The following is a 23,083-nucleotide window of genomic DNA, read 5'->3' as shown; positions in this document are numbered from 1 at the left end:
GAAAGGAGGTCCATTGTCTGAGACTAATTCGACAGGAAGACCAATTACAGTAAACATATCTCTTAATTTTGATATAGTTTCTGATGCCTCTGTACCATTTGACATAAATTTTACATCAACCCATTTTGATTTCTGATCGATTAAAATTAAAAATGTGGACTTAAATTTAACAAAGAAATCTATATATACTCTGTAAAAGTTGTGTGGTGCAGACGGCCACGGACATAATTCCTTGCTTGAATTTGTGAAATTTTGACATTGTTGACATACATTACAACATGATATGAATATTTCAATATGTTCATTCACATTTGGCCACCAACAATATGAACGTACCAACATTTTAGTACGAACAATACCATTATGTTGTTCGTAAAATAAGTCTAACACCTTATCTTGTAATTGATTTGGAATAACTACTCTATTTCCCACTAGGATACAATTTTGTTCAATTGACAATTCATTTCTACGTTTAAAATATGGTTTCAAAGATTCATCACTCACTTTCCTAGGCCAACCTGATAAAATGAAATCTTTTACTTTTAATAACAACAAATCTTTGTTTGTTTCATTTGCAATATGACACGAGTTTAAAGTCATTTGATCTACCAAACTAAAAGAATACAAATAATCTGTAATTTTTGTATTATCACTACAGGGTAAACGTGATAAACCATCAGCATTGTTAATTGCTGCCGCCTTTTTGTACTGAATATCGTACTGATAACCTGACAGAGTGATAGCCCATCTTGTAATTCTTGCAGCCGCTGAAATTGGAATTCCTTTATTTTTTCCAAAGATAAACTGTAATGGCTGATGATCTGTAATCAGTATAAATTTACGACCATAAAGATATTTATGAAATTTATTTAAAGCAAACATAATAGCAAGGGCTTCCCTTTCCAAATTACTATACTTTTTTTCTGTACTAGACAGTGTACTTGATGCAAACATGACAGGTTTCTCTACATAACCAATTTTATGACTTAAAACACAACCGACACCATAACTACTTGCATCACATGTGACATAAATTGGAAGAGATGGATCATAATGAGTAATAACACTATTAGATGTTAACCACTTTTTACTTTCTTGAAATACTTTATCACATTCAGGTGACCAGCTACTACTGAAATTAATATTATTTTGACACAGTTTGCATAATGGTTTTAATTTGGAAGACAACATCGGGATAAACTTTCCATAGTAGTTTAGCAAACCTAAATATGACTTTAATTCAGTTGTATTCTTTGGTGTTGGAGCTGAGTTAATTGCTAGTATTTTTTCTTCAGTAGGATGTATTCCTTTGGCATCTATAATATGACCTAAAAATTCTACTTTAGTTTCGAAAAATTTACACTTATTTACATTAATTTTTACATCATAGTCATGTAAACGTTTCAACACTTTTCTGACATTCTCATAACAATCTATAAGTGACTCACCATATACTAGAATATCATCTAAGTAACATTTAGTATTTTGTACCCCTGCCAAAATACTATCCATCACCGACTGAAAAATACCTGGTGCAGAGCTGATACCATAAGTTAGTCTAGTGAAGGCAAACAAACCTATATGGGTGTTTAACATTTTTTGTGTATTTTTACTGACCTTTAGCTGTTGATAAGCACCTTTTAAATCTAAAACCGTAAAGTATTTATGTCTGCTTAGACATGCGAAGATATTTTCTGGTAATGGTAATGCGCAATGATCACTATCTAAGACTTTGTTTAATGTTTTTTTTTAAATCTACACAAATTCTTAGTTCCTCAGACAATTTTTTTGGAACTACTACTATGGGACTAGCCCAGTTACTGTAACTGACTTTTTCTAAAATTCCTAACTCCACTAGTTTTTTTATTTCCAATTCAACTTTATCTTTTAGGGCAAATGGCATATCATAGGCCCTATGAAAAATGGGTTGCGCATTTTCTTTTAAATTTAAATCAATTTCAAAACCCTTAATGAATGAATTATTATTCCCATCAAAATCTGATTTAAATTCCCTTTTTAATTGTGAAATTAAACTTGAAGTTTCAAGGTTTTCCAATTCCAGCTGACTAACAAATTCATTATATGAACAGTTAACTATTTGTCTCCAATTAGGATGCAATACATTTAACCAATTCCTACTCAACAGTGGAGTAAAATTATGTTTACTTTCTAAAATGACAATAGGTAATTTTATAGTATTGTTTTTATGTTTTACTAATACATCAGTTTCTCCCACAATTTTTACTCCCTCGCCAGTTTATACCTTTAAACAATACTTAACAGAATAAATATTTAAAGCTGATAAAAACTTTTTAAAGTCCTTTATATGAATTACTGTACGACATGCACCTGTATCAATGTCAAATAAAATTTAATTACCTTCTGCTTCTAATACTATTTTCTCTGGAGCTGAATTTTCAGGTTCCAATGAAGACAAGAAACCTAGAAATAATGAATTTTCCTCCTCAATTTCATCCTGTATATCATCTTCTTCTAACAAACTAACTTTCGAACGACATACTGCACTTGTATGTCCCACTTTCTTACAACTGAAACATTGCCATGCTTTGGCTGGACATTTTGATGAGTCATGTTTTCTACCACATCTAAAGCATGACTTGGGTTAGACATTACTTCTACCAGTTTGATGGCCATCATCTTTCTTCACTGTAGCTTCCCTCTTTCTGAACATTACTTTATCTAACTTCCCTTCTATTGCCGCTACATTTTCCTGTTCCATCCTTCTAACTTGACCTTCTGTAAGTTCTATTAACAAGGCTATCTCATAAGCTCTTTCAAAGGAAATGTTGTCTTATGCCAGGAGTTTACGTCTTATTTGGACTGATCGTAGTCTCCTGTGTCTGAGACATTCTTTCAAAAATTGCCCAAATTTACAATATTGAGCAACACTTTTCAGTTTTGACACAAAACTTTTAATATCCTCCTGAGGCTCTTGATTTGTATTGTAAAATTTATACCTTTCAGCGATAACTAACCGCTTTGGACTATAATGTTCAATCAGAACTCTTTTTAACTCATCAAATGTTTTTGAACTTGGTACCCCTGGTGCTAATAAGTCTTTTAAGACACTGTAAATCTCTCCGCCAATAAAAGAAATCAATAATGGAACTTCCTTTCTTTTTCCACTACATTACATATAAACAACTGCTCAAGTCTCTCTATATAAGAGGTGATATCACTTTTCGTAGGATTGAACTGCTCAATGTATCCAATTAACGACATTTTTCGACTTTTGCGTGGGTTCTTTCTGTGACTCGTCGCCAAATATGTTATGTATTTAATGATGCACCTACTATTGTACAAAACTATTTATTAAAAGATACAGTGGTTACAAACATACATTATGGATGGATCCGTAGACCCACGGCGTTCCGCTGCCGGACTCATATATAACAATATGCAAAGCGTGTAAGTTTAATAGAACTTCCAGTGCCTTTCTCCTGTGGCATTCAAGTATGTAGGAGTTTTAATTTCACCAAGAAGCCAGCGCACTATAAATTATAAGTCATGTTAACCCTGTGAATAACGGTAGCTTTATTTTTGAAAGAAAGCCTGAAGCTTTTTGAAGCCTGTGTTTTAACCTTTTTATGTATGGTTTCGAAGTAAGCTTATGATCAAATGTTATCTCTAAGTATTTGGTATGACGTGAAAATCAATGCCTTCAACAGTCACCAATAATTTGATCATTGATAGAAATAGTCCTTGTAGTACTATTCTTAGTAAATGCAATAAATTATGTTTGCTATTTAATTGTAACGCAGTAGAAACTTTTCTTTGATAGCGTCGCTAATGGGTCATTACCACAAGTGGAGAGAGAACTCTTTTTTTTTGAGCAATTACTTGCGATACTTTGATTTGACCAAGATCGGTCAAATCAAAGAAAACGAATGGCAAGAATACTATAAAAAATTGCTAACCGAATTCAAACAATCAGAAATAGACGGAATAGAAATCTACACACATGACGAAATCGAATTAAGCCTAGCTGAGGTAAAAAGAACGATCAAAACTCTAAAGATCAAAAAAGCATAAGGTCCCGGCGGAATACCAAATGAATTGATAAAAAACGGATAGGAAAAGTTATTCCGTATGATACATAAAATGTTTGCGAGAGCACTGAATGGAGAAGACTTACCGGCAGAATGGACCCAAGCATATATGACATCAATATACAAGAAAGGAAATAGAAAAAACTGCGAAAACTATCGGGGAATCAGCATTATATCGTCTATAGGCAGACTGTATGGAAAGACCATAAAGGAAAAATTAGAAATATATATACAAGATAAAATCGGAGAAGACCAGGCAGGTTTCACAGCGGGGAAAGCATGCTTAGATCACATTTACACGGTCGAACAACTAATAGAAAAAAGAATGGCCAAAAATAGATCCGTCCATCTGGCTTTTGTTGATCTTAAGAAGGCATATGACTTAATACCTAGAACCAAGCTATGGGAAGCAATGGAAGACATCGAAGTTCCACGAAGATTAATAAACGCGGTAAAAGCACTCTACAAGAATAACGAAGTAGCTATCAAAACGGGCAATAGAATATGCAGGCCATTTAAGACGACCAAGGGACTACTACAGGGTTGCTCCACATCCCCCACCCTGTTCAAAATATTCCTGGAAAAAACCTTGAAACCATGGAAAAGAAAGTGCGAAGGAATGGGTATACCAGTAAGGAACGAATATCTATATACGCTAAGTTTTGGCGACGACCAAATAGTGATCGCACAAGACGAGGATGACCTCAGTTTTATGATGAGAAAACTGGAGCAGGAATATACAAAGAATGGGATGGAAATAAACCTAAAGAAAACTGAATACCTAACAACGAATACAGAAATAAAACAGCTGAAAATAGACTAAGGTAAACAAATCAAAGGAACAGCCAAGTATAAGTATTTAGGTTTCATAATATCAAACAAAGGAACAACATAGGAAGATATAAAAAATAGACTAGGACAAACAAGAGACTGCATACAAAAATTGAACCCGGTACTATGGGATAAGAACAGCAGCATGAAAACAAAGAAAAAAATATATAATACCATGACAAGAAGTATCCTCACTTATGGGTGTGAAAATTGGACAATAAATAAGAAAACCAAAAACAAAATAAGAGCAACAGAGATGGAATTCCTAAGGAGAAGCTGCTGAGTAACAAGAAGAGATAGAATAAATAACATGGAGATTATGAGGAGAATGGAAATGAACTCCGACATAATAGACTACATCGAACAGAAGAGGTTAACCTGGTACGGACATGTCAGAAGAGCAGACCAAAATCGGTGGATAAATAGAATAACAAAGTGGAGCCCGATAGGAAGAAGAAAGAGAGGCAGACCCCGAAGATCTTTCAGAGATGAGGTGGACGAAGCAATGAGTAGAAGAAACCTACAGGAAGGGGACTGGCTAAACAGGAAAAATTGGAGAAAACGGTTGAGTGAAGGAATACAGTGAAAACTGTGGAAATCCTATATATATATATATATATATATATATATATATATATATATATATATATATATATATATATATATATATATATATATATATATGTTATATGAGAAAATATTAACCTTGAACTAGCTTAAGTTCGCCGACTTCAGATTTCATCATCCCATTCCCATAGAAACCGCTGAGCACGCATTAGAACTTTGTACGAACCGTTGGCCAATATTCATGGGAACAGCAATTCAGCACTTCATACCAAACATATAAATTACCATTCTCAGATGCCGGAACCACTTTTAGCTGCAACTTCGACCAGTCCAGTTTTTAGTCATTTTAAATTAATTTAATTTTGTACTATTATTTAATATTTAATTTGTAACAAATAAAGTTCTTTTTTTAAAAAGTCAAATAAGTGATTAGTGATCTAACAATTGGCGCAAAGTCAGTAGGATCCGGTTAACGTTGCTAGAACACGTGTATACTCACTGGCAGCGGCGGATTCTCATCCCTTAACGGAACAAAGAATCTACGGAAGTCCTCACTCCTGTGACCTACGGAAGGAACACCTAGTGAAGCCCCTGGTAGCCGAGCAGAGAGAACAAGACGACCCTTAAAGAAGAAAGCATCTCCGAACAACCTCACTCCTGTAATCTACGGAAGGAACACCTAGTGAAGCCCCTGGTAGCTGAGCAGAGAGAACAAGGCGTCCCGATGTTCTTCTTTATGTAAGTGGATTTTGAATCATCTCGTTAATAATTTTGTTATAATAATTTACGAAATTGACTATACTGCAAGTCAATTAATCAAGATACATAAAAGAAAATACAAGTTGATTATCTAATATTTGAAATTATTGATATTTCTTTACATACTATTTTATACTGATATTTTATTGACATATTTTTTTTTTACTTGCTATATTTTGGTATATTTTCTCTCGATATATTTTTATTTGGTATATTTGATACATTTTTGTTGATATATTATTTGATATTTTTATATTGATACATTTTTGCCCTTTATATACCACCACATTTTTTTTTTTCTCCCTTACATACTGATACATTTTATATTTCTCCATACTTCTATTTTTCATTTTCGTTTAAAAATATCTCGAAAAATGCCTGAGACACGTTCCCAGACTCAACAAGAAATCGAACCATACAAGCTTTCGGAAATATTTTCTATTATCCCAGAATTTGAAGGCGATCCGATTTCTCTTTCTACATTTTTAGATGCGTGCGACTGTGCTTTTAAAATGGCCACAGGCGATCAGCGCGTTCTATTAACGATTCACGTAAAAAATAAACTCAAAGGTAAAGCTGCACAGCTTATTAATTCTAGAAAACCAATTTCTTATACAGAAATAAAACAATTACTAAATCTACATTTCGGAGACAGTAGAGACCTGACCTCCTTAATACAAGACTTACAAAGACTAAAACAACTATCTAACGAATCTCCTCTAACTTTCTTTAACCGTTTACAAGTTCTGAATGCAAAAATGCACGCCTCGATCCAAGTAGCAAATTTATCCCCAGATCAAAAAACTGCCCAATGTGACTTAATCGATACCATGGCCCTAAACACACTTTTAACCGGTTTAGAACCCCGTCTAGGACAAATTATTAGGGCTAGTAATCCAAAAGATCTCATTGAAGCAAGCAATCGTATTAGACGCGAACTTCAATTGTCATATTTTGAAGAACAAAAATCTAATTCTAGATCAACTATTCCTAAACCCTCTCAACCAATGAGAAGACCCTCATCTCAGTTTACAAAATGTACAAATTGTGGCCGCATTGGTCATCTAAATAGTGAATGCCGCTCTTCACGTTTCGTACAGCCAAACCAAACTTTTTCTAGGCCACACGGTTACCAAAACCAATATAATAATGGACCTAACAACTATCAAAACAATCAGAACCCTAATAGGAATCAATATTCGTCCAACAATCCAAATTTCAACCAACAGAGACCTTCCTTTTCATCTCAAAATCAAAATCAAAATCGTCCATCTGTTATTCAAAGAAACCCAAACTTCCAAAGAGCACATGTTTTAAACGAATACCCTGATGAAATGACGACTGACTTTTATACAGACGATTACTATAAAGATAATTATTATAATACCGATAACTATGAAAACTATGAAACGGATTATTATACAGAAAATAATCCGCAAACTGATAACTTTTACGAAACCAATAACACACAAAATTATCAGGATTTTCTTTCACTTCAGAATCAAAATCATCCTCCCAATCATACGAACCCCTCAACGGATATTACGAATATCCAAGAACAAATCCAAGCACTCAACTTGGACAACTTTCATCCGAATCTCAATTTTCCCGAACAGACATTCATGTAACCCCATTTCATACAATGAGTTCCAAAAATTTATATTACATTAATGATGCTACCAACACTTTTAAACTTTTAATCGACACAGGTGCTGGAATCACTGTTTTCAAAGAAAACACAGCACGCAATTATCATAATAGATTTCCTGAAAACGTTACTATTCAAGGTATAACCGATCAAAAATTGTTAATAACAGAATCTGTCCTGATTCCCTTCACTGACAATAATCCTCACAAAGTCTTTATTTTCAATTTAGACATTGATTTCGATGGCATAATAGGCCTAGACTTTCTAGATCATTATGAATGCGTAATAGATCTTAAATCCCGACAGTTACATACAAATTTTAAAACTGTCACCCTTCACAAAGTAGGACACGAGACAAACACACCTCCTAAAGACAAAACACCGACACACCCCACAGAAATAAGACAAAACGAACCTAAAATTAAATCAGATTCTAAACAGGAATCAAATTTAAAACATCAAAACCCTATAAATGAAAAATATACTATCGTAAAAAACCGAGATCAAGACAAAAATCTTGAAAGACCGGAGAGAAAACGAATAAAAGGAAAAAACAGAATTACCATTGACAGCCGGACCGAACAAATATGCAGACTAAAATGCAACTTATCAAATACAGATGCCATATTATCAGCTCAAGAAATAGAAAAAGTTAGATTACCTCATGCATTAGTCCATGTAGATGAAAATGGAGAATTCTTAACTTCTGTACTAAATGCTAATGCTATGCCGAAGACAATCGAATTTTCAGACATTTCCATCGAACCTTTCAAAAATTCGGAGACAATCCTATCCTACAACGGAAATGATTTTGAAGAACCCGTAGTAGATAGAACACGAATAATTAAAGAACAACTAAGAATTGATCATCTAAATTGCGAAGAACAAGAACTAATTCTAGATATATGTACTGAATACGCAGATATATTTTATGTCGAAGGCGACAAACTGACCTTCACAAACGAAATCAAGCACAAAATCGAAACAAACAACGCTAAACCTATCTTCACTAAATCCTATAGATATCCTCAAATACATAAGGAAGAGGTAAAGATGCAAATTAATAAAATGTTAGAAGAAGGAATAATCCAGAAAAGTGTCTCGCCCTGGTCGAGTCCAGTCTGGGTCGTACCGAAGAAATTAGATGCGTCAGGAAAACAAAAATGGCGAGTTGTTATTGATTATCGAAAACTCAACGAACTCACAGTACAAGACCGTTATCCTCTACCACAAATATCAGAACTATTGGACCAACTAGGAAGATGCCAATACTTCACAACACTAGATTTAGCGTCTGGATTTCACCAGATTGAAATCGAGCCACAAGACATCCAGAAAGCGGCCTTTTCCGTCGAAAATGGACATTACGAATTTGTTCGCATGCCATTCGGACTAATGAATGCTCCATCTACTTTCCAAAGAGTAATGGACAACATCCTCTTAGGAATACAAAACGAAAGATGCTTAGTGTATATGGATGACATAATTATCTACTCACCCACTATTCATGATCACATGTCACGACTAACAGAAGTTTTTAAAAGGTTACGAAAAGCAAATTTAAAAATACAGCCAGACAAGTGCGAATTTTTAAGAAAAGAAGTAGCATATTTGGGCCACCTTGTAACAGAAAATGGTGTAAAAACAAATCCAGCTAAAATATCTTGTATCGAAAACTTCCCGGAACCAAAGAACACCAAAGAAATAAAGTCATTCTTAGGCTTAGCCGGTTACTATAGAAGATTTATTCCAAATTTTGCCAAAATTTCTAAACCACTTACGAAACTACTTCAGAAAGACGTACCTTTTATTTTTAATTCTGATTGCAAAGAAGCCTTTAACGAACTCAAAAATATTTTAACTTCAGATCCAATACTTATATATCCCAATTTTGAGGAACCATTTTTACTAACAACTGACGCTAGTGCATTCGCGATTGGAGCTGTTCTATCACAAGGCCCTATTGGAAAAGATTTACCCATAGCTTATGCCTCCAGAACATTATGCGGTGCCGAAACAAAATATTCGACTATAGAGAGAGAACTATTAGCTATCGTATGGGCAGTCAAACATTTTAGACCATATCTTTTTGGCCGAAAATTCACCCTGATTACCGATCATCGACCCCTTACATGGCTTTTCTCGATAAAAGATCCCGGAAGCCGATTAGCGCGTTGGCGCCTAAAACTCGAAGAATACAATTATAAAATAGAACATCGCGCAGGAAAAATAAACAGAAATGCAGATGCCCTCTCAAGGATAAAGATTAACCATTTCAAGGATTGTGCAAACTTTCAATCAAAAATCTCATTACATGCATCGAATGAAGATGATACGGAAACTCAAGAAAACGAAGACGACGATGAAGAAAATATAGAAAAAATGTCCGAAGAACTTGACAAGTTTATCGAACTGTATAGAACAAAGTCAATAATCGATTATTCTAAAATTGAAACATCGAATACGGACTTATTAGACAAATCCAACAAAAATATTGTTACATTTTTTTGGCAAAATAAACTTGAAGAACTCCACGAGAACATAATGAATGACATATTCGAAGAAAACATGGAATATAGTAACCGAAGAATTAATATTGTACACAGCAAAACTGTAAAAGATCGAAAATATTTTATTATACCATTACCGTTTGATCCCGAACGAGTAATATCACACTTGTTTCTTGTACTTTTTGCAAATAAAGATCAATTCGATGAATCAAAAATATATTGCGTCGAAAATAATCTCGAACTACCTATCCTAGAGATATTTTCTTATATTTTTGCTGACAAAGAATTAAAATTAAGAATCTGTCAAAATATAATTAAAACAGCCAGCGAAGACGAAATCCCTCAAATTTTAGATCATTACCATTGCGGTAAAAACAACTTACATCGAGGAATAAACGAAACTGTCAGAAGAATAAAGCAGAAATACAATTGGAAGAATTTAACAAAAGATGTAGAGAAATTTGTAAAAGCATGTGAAATTTGCCAAAAAGTTAAGATTTGCAGGAAAAACTTAAGTGGACCACTAGTCATAACAGAAACTCCAAAAACACCATTCGAAAGAATAAATATGGACATACTCGAATACCCTACTAGGAACTACGCTTTAACTATTCGTGACGAATTGACAAAATTCACGCAAGCCTATCCTTTGGAAGACAAAAAGGCAGTAACAGTAGTCAAGACACTCCTACTCTTTTTTCAACACTATGGAACACCACTAAGAATTCATTGTGACTGCGGTCGAGAATTCGAGAATGCTATAATCAAAGATCTATGCGAATTATACGACATTAAACTAACATTTTCTAGCGTTAACCATCCACAATCTAATGGATCTATAGAAAGGTTTCATGCCACACTCTCAGAAATGATTAGAGCAAATCAAGCCGAGAACCCCAACGATCATCCCTTTACTATACTTCCTTATGCAATAATATGCTATAACAACACAAAGAATAAGACCCACGGTTTCACACCATATGAACTTATATTTGGGCACACTGCAGGCCGACCACCAGAAACTCTATACAATCAAAAAACACTAATGAGTAAATATATTCGAGACCTGAATAACCGCATGGAATATTTTTACAAAGTAGCCAGAGCAAAAACAGAAAGACAGAAAGAAAAGGCGAAAGTAAGATTTGACGAGAATATTTCAGAACGAAGACCTGATTTTAAAATTGGTGACAAAGTTTACGTAAAAGAATCACAAATTAAATCAAAATCGGATAATCTTTTTAATGGACCTTTCGAAATTCAAGAAGTTTTTACAAATTCCGCAATTATCCTTAACCCCAAAACTAACCAAACCTCTAAAGTAAATTTTGACAGACTCAAACCTTATTTTGAATAATTTTCCTTTACAGATTCTATGGACTCCTTCCTATCGTCCAATCCCAAATTCTCCTCACTCCAATTAATAACACAATTGGAATATTTTTTCATGAAAAAGGAACTATACGAATATCTAATGACAAATGGACTTTACTTGTTTACAAAGAATTATTACCTATCAAAACTACAATATCCAATAATGACAGAATTTTGGAAAACCTGTTAGAAAAATTTATTAACGTGGATACACCGAGAAAACTTGCCTTTCAAGCCGAAGTACAGACACATGTTAGTCTGCTAAAACAAATCTCAAACTCCGTTAATTTAAAATATAAAGAAATAACCTCTGACACAGTACCTTATAATAAACGCCTAAAACGCGGTTTAGTAAATGGTATTGGAACAATCTGGAAATCTATTACTGGAAATTTAGACGCCTCTGATGGCGAATACTTTAATAAATGTATAAATAAGATAAATTCCGATGAAACTCAAATTGAAAATCTCCTAAAAAATCAAATATCTGTTACCACTTCAGTTATAAGAACTTTCAACACTACAATTCAAAAATTGCAAATAGACGAAGAAACTTTTAACAAAGACTTAAAAACTATCGAGACTACACTTCTGGACATTAATAATGACATATCCTTTTACCAAGCACAATTACAAATACTAGATTTATGTGAGTCCTTAATGGAAAGCTACGTATTTTTAGAAAATTATTTAAATGATATACTAAATTCTATAACATTCTCTCGCCTGCAAATTCTACATAATTCTATTATTTCGCCCATAGACTTAATGGACGCATTAAAAGAAATCTCACAGTCATTACAAAATAACGTATTGCCTCTACCCACTTATATGTCAAATATAGCTCAGTATATTGACATAATAAAACTGCAAGCTTATCAGCTTGATTCAAAAATTGTTTTCGTTCTCGAAATTCCGTTAGTTGATCCCGAAATATTCACCTTGTATCAATTATATTCAATACCAATATTAGATAATCAAACTGGTTTTCATCATATACTTTCAACTGTTCATAAATACATGGCGCGAGATGATGATTCAATTTCATATGTCTTACCCATGGACACCGAAAAATGCAAACAAATTAGTCAAAACCAAAGAATGTGTACAGACATTCTTCCGTATCCCATAGACACAGATGCTATATGTGAAGCCCAGCTTTTGAAACCTCTTAGCAACTTACCAAAAACTTGCCAGATGTCCATGCTCTTGGCACAAGGTTACAATGTACAAGAAATTGACCGAAATTTATGGTTACTAACCATTTCCGATCCATTACCAGTAACAATCAAATGTGCAAGAAAAGACGTCACTACACAAATAATCAAAACAAATTCAATCTTAAGATTAATTCCCGAATGTATTGCATTCATCGGCAGTACCAGAATTCATGCTAGAGACCAAATTGAGAAATATACAAATATCACGTATAGAAGTCACCCAGTTAACGTACCCTACAGATGCTGTGACCATTTTGAGACAAAGAGTCACCTATCAAAATTGAAACCACTTAAACTCAGTAAGATCAACGTAGATGACTTAAATATTGCACAACACAAATTGGACCAATATTCAGAAGAACTGGACCATATTATGAGCCAATCATTCATTGAGGAACATCTACCCTTATTCACTATATCAACCTTATCCCTGATTATTATCCTAGTTATCTTATACCTTTTCTGCAAATACCGAACCAAAATATTCCCAAAAATTGCAATCTCCTTGTCCCAGGATCAGCGTCCAACTTCATTACCACGCAGAAATTCCATTAGACAGAAACTTCAGGGCTTAGCCTCCTTCAGAAGAAGACCCAATGTCCAACAAGAAAGCGAAGCAGAAACACCAATTACTCTGTAAAAGTCAAAGCAATGGCATTGACTTTTCACTAATAAGGGGAGCTGTTATATGAGAAAATATTAACCTTGAACTAGCTTAAGTTCGCCGACTTCAGATTTCATCATCCCATTCCCATAGAAACCGCTGAGCACGCATTAGAACTTTGTACGAACCGTTGGCCAATATTCATGGGAACAGCAATTCAGCACTTCATACCAAACATATAAATTACCATTCTCAGATGCCGGAACCACTTTTAGCTGCAACTTCGACCAGTCCAGTTTTTAGTCATTTTAAATTAATTTAATTTTGTACTATTATTTAATATTTAATTTGTAACAAATAAAGTTCTTTTTTTAAAAAGTCAAATAAGTGATTAGTGATCTAACATATATATATTCTTTATCCATTGAGAGATAAAGCCAGGAATCGTTTTATTGTAACCATTTCTATTATATACTAGAAGGAGACATTCTTAAACTGTTGCAATGACTTTTGGGGCAATATATTATGATCAATCTAGCATTATGTCCGTTGACTTTGGTATGCATATTAACGATCGCTGATTTGTATCCCTCTTAACGTTTTGTCCTTTATGTACTTATGGTTTTATTATGAAACAGATTGTAAAAAATCTTAGATATTAATAAAAAAAATTAAGGTAAATCTTATTTTACCATACCGAATCGCTACAGGTACATTCTGTTTCTTTCGTATAGGGTTGAAAAACTGGCATGAATAATTTATATGATTGAGCTTTTGTAACCCCTTATGTCATTGTAATTTTGATAGACAATTATCAGTCAGCCATAGATGGCCTTTTAAACTAAACACGCTTTAAAGAATATTGGTCAATATTTATTGAAGAGCCAATAAAGTTTGTCTTTCCAATTTTTTTTTTAGTTCTCCTAAATGAAACTTCTCAGTTTTCCTCTATAAATAGTAAACCTTAGAACTATAATTTGCTTTTATCTTGATACACTTGACCCAGCGCTGTTCCAACTTCTTTAACCCGTCTCAAAAAAACGTCTTCTCGAGGTCTGCAAAACAGTCTTTTGTGGCGGCGATGACCTTCTCATTTGATTTCAATTTTTGCCCAGCGAGTGACTTGTTAAGTTTGGAAACCAAAAGAAACCACATTGGGCCAAAATCATAGAATAAAATCCACAGAATAATGGGGCGGCAGTTCGTAGCCCCATTCAATAAATTTGGTTATGGCAACTGCGGAGGTATGAGCCGATGCGATATTTTTTTTTTTTTTTGCCAAATGAAGCCGTTTTTCCGCAATTCGGAGTCGCATCGGTCCAATATTTCGGCATAGTAGTGCCCTGTGACCGTTTTTATGGTACTCCATGGTAGTCGATGTAGATTTTACCTTGTGAATCCCAGAAAACGGTGGCCATCAACTTTCCGGCCGACAAGACAGTCTGCGCCTTCTTCGGAGCACATTCACCGGGTGGGGTCCACTGTTGCGACCGTTCCTTTGTCTCTGATGTGTACAAATGAATTCATGTTTTGTAGACGGTTACAAAATTATGTAGAAACTCCTTCTGATTACGCTTAAATACCTCCAAACATTACTCTAAAGAGGTCTCACGGTTGCACTTATCCAGAGTGAGCAAACGCGGCACTAATCGCGCCGACAGCTTTCTCATGTCCAAAATTTTATGCAGGATATGATACATGCAATCTTTTGAAATACTTACTATCTCAGTTATCTCGCTCACCTTCAGTTGGTGGTTTGCCAATACGAGAACTTAGATTTTTATCACATTATCCTCTGTGGTAGATACTTTCGGGGCACCCAGGCGTGGCTCATCAAAAACCGACGTGCGACCAGGTTAAAACTCGTTAAATCAAGTTTTAATAGTTGTAATCGAAGGAAAAGTGTCACCGTATATAGCATCCAAGTTCACTTTAATTTCGTTGCATGATGATTTCCCTTTCAAAAAGAAGACTCTATTCTATATATTTTTCTCCTTTTTTCTAAAATCTACTGACACGTCCACTTTCACACAGGTTTAAACAAAATCACGAGTCTAATTCGGCTGAAATGTTGACATTAGGCCTCTACGATAATTTATTACATAATAGTAGATCTCTTTAGCGATAGTAGTGCCATCGGACGGCGAGAATAAGTACTTACAGTCCTCTCTCTCTATAACGATATGCAAGGGACCGGGAATTTTCATCGTTATAAGGAGAGATCGCTATACAGAGAGAGACAAAATTCGGTACTGTAATATTAATAATACTGTACTAAATAACCTATTTTAATTTAAAAAAATTATCAAAACAAATATAAATGAATTAAGATTGTATTCCACATAGATTTATTAACGAATAATATAAGCAATACAGTATAAAAAATGACTGTACAATTAAAACATGTGTACTGTACAATAAAAAAATAATATGCTACTGTAAAATATATTTAGCCTACATTACCAAAAAAATCTGTCACCTTGGTCTGTCTTCTTTTCCCTTTCCACAGAACTGACCTGACCTTGTCCTGAAGACTCATCGAATCTTCCACAGCACTCATATCGTCTTCCTGGTGGATGAAGAATCGATGCAGTACTTTTGCCACATCCAATGCCTGCTGAGGGGTCGGAGCTGGTTCTGGCTCTGCTTTCACTTCCGAGTCACTGTTTTCTTCTTATACTACACAAATTGCTTGCAGGATATCCTCGTCAGAAAGTCCAGATGTTGTAGCTACATTTTTATCCAACTTCTTCAAAATCTGTTAGCTCTTTCGGTCCGTAGGTGATAGTAAGTTCAAACTGTCTGGCCCAAATATCTAATGGCAGGTCATTTTCATCATCAGTCAACTCTTGATCTTCCAGCCATCCTGCGTGTTTGAAGGAATGTTTTATTGTATTGCTCGTCACTTCGTCCCAGGATTTACTAATCATTAGGATGGCGTCAAGAATGTTTAGTTTAAGATCTCCATTACTCTCAACCAATTCCATCAAAAGTCTTCTCCTGTAATGGCTTTTCAAACTCTTGATGACACTTTGGTCCATGGGCTGCAGGACACTCGTTGTGTTTGCTGGCAGAAAACAGAGTTCGATGTTTTGAAGGTCGCGCAATACAGAATGAGCAGGACAATTGTCTACAAGCAAAAGCATTTTTTTCCCTTTAAGCTCCATATCCCACTTTCTTATCGCTTCTCCAAAAATTTCCGAGGTCATCCACGCACTTTTGTTTGCTTTATAGGTCACCGGTAGATTTTTATGTTTTTAAAGCAACGCAGGTTTTTCGACTTCCCTATCACTAACAATTTTCGCTTCACCGAACCTGTCATGTTAGCGGCCACTAAAACTGTAATGCGTTCGTTAGAGAGCTTTCCACCAACGCACTTTTCCAATTTAAATTTTAAAGTTCTGTTTGGTGTCATTTTAAAAAACAATCCAGTCTCATCCGCATTGAAAATGTCATCTGACGCATATCGTGCCTTTAGTCCAGGTCACAAGTTTTCTAGCCAATCATCCGTTACGTTTTTGTTAACATCGCGTGCCTCTCCGCTGATTTGCCCGTAGTTGATCTTGTGCCGCAGCTTCCACTTACTCAGCCAACCCTCAGATGCCTTGAAATTCTCAATTTCAAGTTCAGTTGCAAAAAACTCAGCTTTTGTCCTGAGCACAGGCCCCCCAGAAAGTGGAATATGGTTCATACGTTGCTGCTGGAACAACTGAAGCATATCGCGATTTAAATCTTCGTGCTGAGGTTTCCGCAACTTCTTCCTGCCACCGCCCTCCATCTCCGCTTTAAGCCACTTTTTTCTGTCCTTCCATATCGTAGCCACAGTTGACTGAGACAGCCCCGTACGGCGAACGACATCCGATTGCTTTTCACCTTTCTCTATTGCTCAAGTTATCAATAACTTTTCCTCCACCGAGAGCACTTTACGCTTTTTCGAAAACATGTTGACTGTTGACACACTAAGACACAACTCAAACTGGATATGAAAAGTCGTCAATAGATGGCAACATCTGTGTGATAACAGTTAGGTACGCCGCCCGAACAATAAACGTAGTCTGAACTTTAAACACAATAACACATTTGTCATCAACTATTGAACGCTAAAAAGTTATCGCTATAAAGAGAGAACGATATCGGTATAGAGAAAGAATTAATACATTGTTCTTATGACGAACCAACCAACGTTTACTATTTTCATCGTTATAGAGGAATTATCGTTATATAGGGAACCGTTATAGAGAGAGACTACTGTATATGACCTTTACGTATTCGCGACAAGATACAAAAAAGTCAACCAACTTGATTTGAACCACGTTTTCGTATATTTAATATCCAAATTCGAGTATCCAAATAATAAAGTCTTTATGCACGACACATGTCATACCTATTGTTTTTTTTTTAAGTTCCATTGTACACTCTATTATAAGTAAAACAGATCATACACGTGTTCTCAATGCACTCAGTCGATTTGGCCAACACGTGTCTTTATTTGCATTTGATAAATTCTTGCTTGGATATTTGATATATAAATATATATTTTGTTTTAGTTCTGGACAACGCCAACTGATATGTTTGGCCAGATCGTTGGTCAGCAAAAATAAAATCATTGTTTTGGATGAAGCTACCTCCAATATGGATCCAGATACTTGCAGTCTCTTGCAAACGACAATTAAAACCCATTTTTCACAATGTACAGTGCTAACCATTGCTCATAAACTACAGACTGTGTTGGATTGTGATAGGGTAAGAGTTTGTACATATATACAGTGCTAGTCAAAAGTCCGTTCCCCCCTCGTCTCTTTTGAACGGTTATACTTGTAAAAGTGAAATTTGTAGGGAGGTAATAAACAGACGTAGGCTTCTTAAATAGTCATAACAAGTGACGTAATAGTGACAGATGACGTTACAGTGCCACTGTGACAGATAATTTTAAATAGGACCTTATGGCAAGTGATACCTCGTTTGAAAGCTATTGAAAATACCTATTCAGTCATAATAATTTTGTTTGAGTTTAAACTCATTTTGATGAATAAATAAATAAATCCTAAAATTGCAGTTTCGCATTTAATTAATAAATATTATAGTCGGTTCACTATTCCCAGTCCGAACTGTCTAGTGAATTTAGTAATTATTTTTTTGCGAAGTTAGTTACTTTTTGACAGACTAGAAGTGGCTGGAAATTACTATACAAACAAGCACACGTACTCGTAGCCAATATTAATAGTAAACAAACTAAATAGTAAATAAAATAGAACGTTACCAATTACCGGCAATCAATATGTATTTATTTGCACCATATAATAAATAGTTATGTTAAATTATAACAACTGAAATATATTTTTTAAATATATACTACCCAAAATATTATAGGTTTAGTATACACTTCCACTATTTAGAATAATTCTTCTTTTTTCAATGAAAGAAGTCTGTAATAAAAGTTTATTTAAGCTGTTAATACTGTGAGCTAGAAACTTTTGTGTTGTAGGTTTCCAGCAATGAATCTGTCAAAATATGCCCGAGTTGAGCGAATGGACCTTAAAACCTCTGCCTCTGGTTACTTCTCAAAAAATTTTTTTTACGTCAACGTCAATTTTTTTGACAATTAACCAGAGGAGAACGTTAGAATATTTATAAATAAAATGCGAAACTACAATTATTTTAATATACCTATTTAATCATACTAATTTTGTTTGGATTTAAGATGATTTTGACAAATTAATTAAATAATTACTAAAAGTCTAGTTGGGCATTTAATTAATAAAAATTCTGACGTCCGCCTTTGGTTATTTGTCAAAAAAGTTAACGTTTGTTAATTCTCTAGTTGTTTTTAGTTTGCAAAAGCGTTTATACCTGAATATTTAGTTTCTGTTTCTGCTTAGTTTAGTCAATTCAAGTTTAGTCAAGTTGTTTTTAGTTAGTTGTTCTTAGTTAACGTTTAAATTTTTACGAAGGCGCAATGGTACGTACTGTAGCCGACAAAGTAGTAGCTGTGTTAAATAATTGGTGAATGTGAAAATAATTTCCATGCAGCGGAACGTCATTTTAATGAGACGTACCCTCATCTCCCTACATCGAGAGCTCATTCAAGGAAGCTTCTTCGGAATTTGAAACAAAGGTATTGTTTAAGATGTCAAACGATCTGCTTGACCAACAATTAGTGATGACAAAAATTTTTTTAGACATAATTGCAGGAATGGTAGTGGACCCTACTTCTTCTGCAGCTCAAGTTGCATATATCTATCGAATCAGTCAAAAGACAGTACACCGAGTGTTGGCTGAAAACAAATTTCATCCATACAAATTAAAAATTGTGCACCAACTTTCAGATGATGAGCCCGACAGAACACTAGAATTCTGTGAAAATATGTCCAATAAAAATAACCAACAGCCTGATTACATAAAAACAATTTGTTTTAGTGACGAAGTACTTTTTCTCTCAATGGAAATGTTAACACAGACAATGTGAGGTATTGAAGTGACACAAATCCTCACGTCTTTCGTGAAAGACATCATTCCAAAAAAAATAAATGTTTGGGCAGATATTTTGGGAAATCACATAGACACACATTGGGCTTGTTAATCTCAATACTAACTTAACTGGTAAAGTGTATCTGGAGATTTTACAAAATGCAATTGAATCGTTAATACTTGAAATTCTGGAGGATTTTCTGTGGGGTTACTTGAAATCTAAAGTTTACGCTACAGCACCTGACAATATTGACATTTTGAAACAACGAATTGTTGAAGAATGTAGGGCAATTTCCCCGACACATTTGAACGAATACGGGAAGAATTTAGAAATAGGATGCATTACTCTCAGGCAGTAGATGGAGCACATTTTGAAAACTTTCTATAAGAACTGGTTGTTAAATATTTATTAATTAAATGAGAAGCTACAATTTTAGTATTTATTTAATTTATTCATCAAAATGGGCTTAAACTCAAAAAAATGATTATGACTAAATAGGTATTTTCAACACCTTTCAAACGAGGTATTACTTGCCATAAAGTTCCATTTAACATTATCTGTCACAGTGACGCTGTAACGTCATCTGTCACTATTACGTCACCTGTTAAGACTAGTTGAGAAGTCTACGTCTGTTTATTACCTCCCTCCATATTTCAATATTATAACAAAAACCGTTTAAAAGATACGAGTGGGAACGGACTTTTGACTAGCACTGTATATGTATATTTTAGGTAAACATATATTATATAAACATAAGTTAAATATTGTATTTATATGGGGTTAAGCCACAATTTATTGTAATGATAATTACATTTTTAACTGTTCCTTGACGTTTCGCTTTCCATAGTAGATTTGTTGTTATAACCACGCAATTTGTTTTTTTTTGTGTGCAGCATATTTTGTAAATCATTCATTTTGAAAGATTAGTATTGCATCGTCTCCATAGCAGATTATTTTAAGTTGTTTTATTTTTCATTTGGTATCCTTTTTTAGTTTATACTTTTTTTATAATTTTATCCATGTTCAGGTTAAATTAAAAAGGGAACAGGAAATTCCCCTGGTTCCGTTTCTGGTTATGTTACAGGATTTTTTAACAAATCTTCAGCGATTGTTTCAATGTCTCTTTGTGTCAGATAACTAGGTGCAAAGGCAGCATGTGGAATAGTATTTGCATTGAATCCCCAAATCTTAGTTGCTTCAAATCCAGAACAATTTTTTTTGCGTTGTTGCATTTTTCCACACCGACGCGACGTAAATATTTGCCCAATTTTTTTTTACAGCCTTGAATTTACTCTTCAGTCTGTTAACCAAGGGAACGATTTTCTGCAAACGGTTATCTGTTGTTTCTGTAGCTGATTTCTTTCCTGACATTGCAGGGTATAACGATTTGTTTCTTCGACCTAAAAATTAAAAAAAAAATCAAAATCAATTAAACAAAATGAATTAAATATTTATCATCATGGATGAAAGACCATCGTCTACAAAATATTCAAAGAATAGAAAGAGCGATTTTTTGTAGAAATTTTCGTATAATTGTGTATGAAATCCTGCAGAATTACAGTCCTCAAATGTAAATATCTGTAAATTTTCGTTGTTGATCGACCACCAGACAATAGCTTCATTCATTGCATTAGATACTATTGGTTCTCCTAAAATTTCCTGTTCAGAGACTTCAGAATGTTGGGTAATGACAGATTCTATAGTAGCATTAACATGTTCTCCGAAATTCAAACATTCTTTTTTTTTACTGGCGGACGCCGATACATCTTGTCCCAACGGTTTAGTATTTCCGGTCACAGTTTTTTTTTTCATTCTGTTCCGGAGTACTCGATTCACTTTCACTATCACTAGACTTAGTTGGTTGGTACTCGTCCTAAAGATACGTGTCGCCAAACTCATCCGATTCTTCATCTGACAGAATTTATTGCCAATATTTTTCAAGTTTTTGTTGCCCTTTCTACGACTGCATTGCACGGTCTAACCTAAAAGTATATATAAGTTGTATATTGTCCGGTCTAATCTAAAAGTTATAAGTACTGACAAGAAAAACGCAAGCCACGGCGACGGCACCTTCGCTTGTTAGATTTGCTGAAACGTTATCAACAGGAATGGACAAGTAAAGTCGTGATGCTACGTTGGATTCTCATAGTCATTTTGTGATAAAAATCTTACTGGTGGCCGCGAAACTCCAACGTTGACTCACATTTTGAAAAATGAAATTTTAACCAAAATTCGCATTTTAGAGTGTTAGATCTTGATTTGAAAGTGTCAGAAAGTAATATGAATACTTTAACAAAAAGTGATCGCCAATGAAGACATTAAAGTTTTCAATACGGTGGCACTTAACCTGTTAAGAAAATATTTACAATTGGTTTTATTAAGACACTGGTCTTATTTGGCGCCAGTACCTTACATTATATTTGACATGTATCTTATTTTCAGTTAAAAGTAGTGTTTATTCTCAATAAAATACAGCATACAAAAGTCTAGAGCATGCTCGTTTGTAAAATTTTAATTAATTAGAATTATTTTTTAGATAATGGTTGTTGATCATGGTGAAATTAAAGAGTTTGATACGCCACAAGCCTTGAGAACAAAACAAGGTGGTATCTTTTATAAAATGATTGAACATTCAGGAATAAAAGATTAAACTATATTTTTTCTGTACAAGATGTAAATAAATTTTTTTATTTATTGTGATTCATTATTTGCCTGCTATTACCATTATTTTTCTAAGGGTACGGACATACCGAAGATACATAGATGTGTGCGATGGAGGTCGCGGTCGCTGTCGATACATCGATGTTAAAACAAACCTTTATTGTATTATGAATATATGGCCCTCCTAGACACTCCATTAAAAAAGAACAATAGAAAGGGTTTATAAAGACTTTAGGAAAAAGATACATCATCGGTGGTGACTTTAATGGAAAGAATATCCACCGGTGCTCTAGGATAACTACAACTAAAGGAAAAGAACTATTGTATGCTGTGAAAGAACAAAAGGGTGAAGTAATATCTACTGGTAGAT

The 23,083-nt window shown here is 34.3% G+C and overlaps 1 protein-coding gene across 1 annotated transcript in view; it reads left to right on the top strand.

Annotated features, from left to right (window-relative positions):
• The window catches only part of LOC140449781 (ATP-binding cassette sub-family C member 4-like), a 92,090-nt gene extending 69,343 nt beyond the window's left edge, over nucleotides 1-22,747 (top strand). Inside the window, exons 13-14 of the mRNA XM_072543128.1 lie at nucleotides 18,131-18,326; nucleotides 22,589-22,747. Coding sequence (XP_072399229.1) covers nucleotides 18,131-18,326; nucleotides 22,589-22,702 — 310 coding nt within the window. The 3' untranslated portion in view covers nucleotides 22,703-22,747. The remainder of the gene's footprint in view (nucleotides 1-18,130; nucleotides 18,327-22,588) is intronic.
• The last annotated feature ends 336 nt before the right edge of the window (nucleotides 22,748-23,083 follow it).

The sequence above is a fragment of the Diabrotica undecimpunctata genome, chromosome 9 (genome assembly GCF_040954645.1).
Source record: "Diabrotica undecimpunctata isolate CICGRU chromosome 9, icDiaUnde3, whole genome shotgun sequence".
Lineage (NCBI taxonomy): Eukaryota > Metazoa > Arthropoda > Insecta > Coleoptera > Chrysomelidae > Diabrotica > Diabrotica undecimpunctata.
Note: the sequence above shows the minus strand (reverse complement) of the source record. Positions and strands in the feature narration are given on the sequence as shown.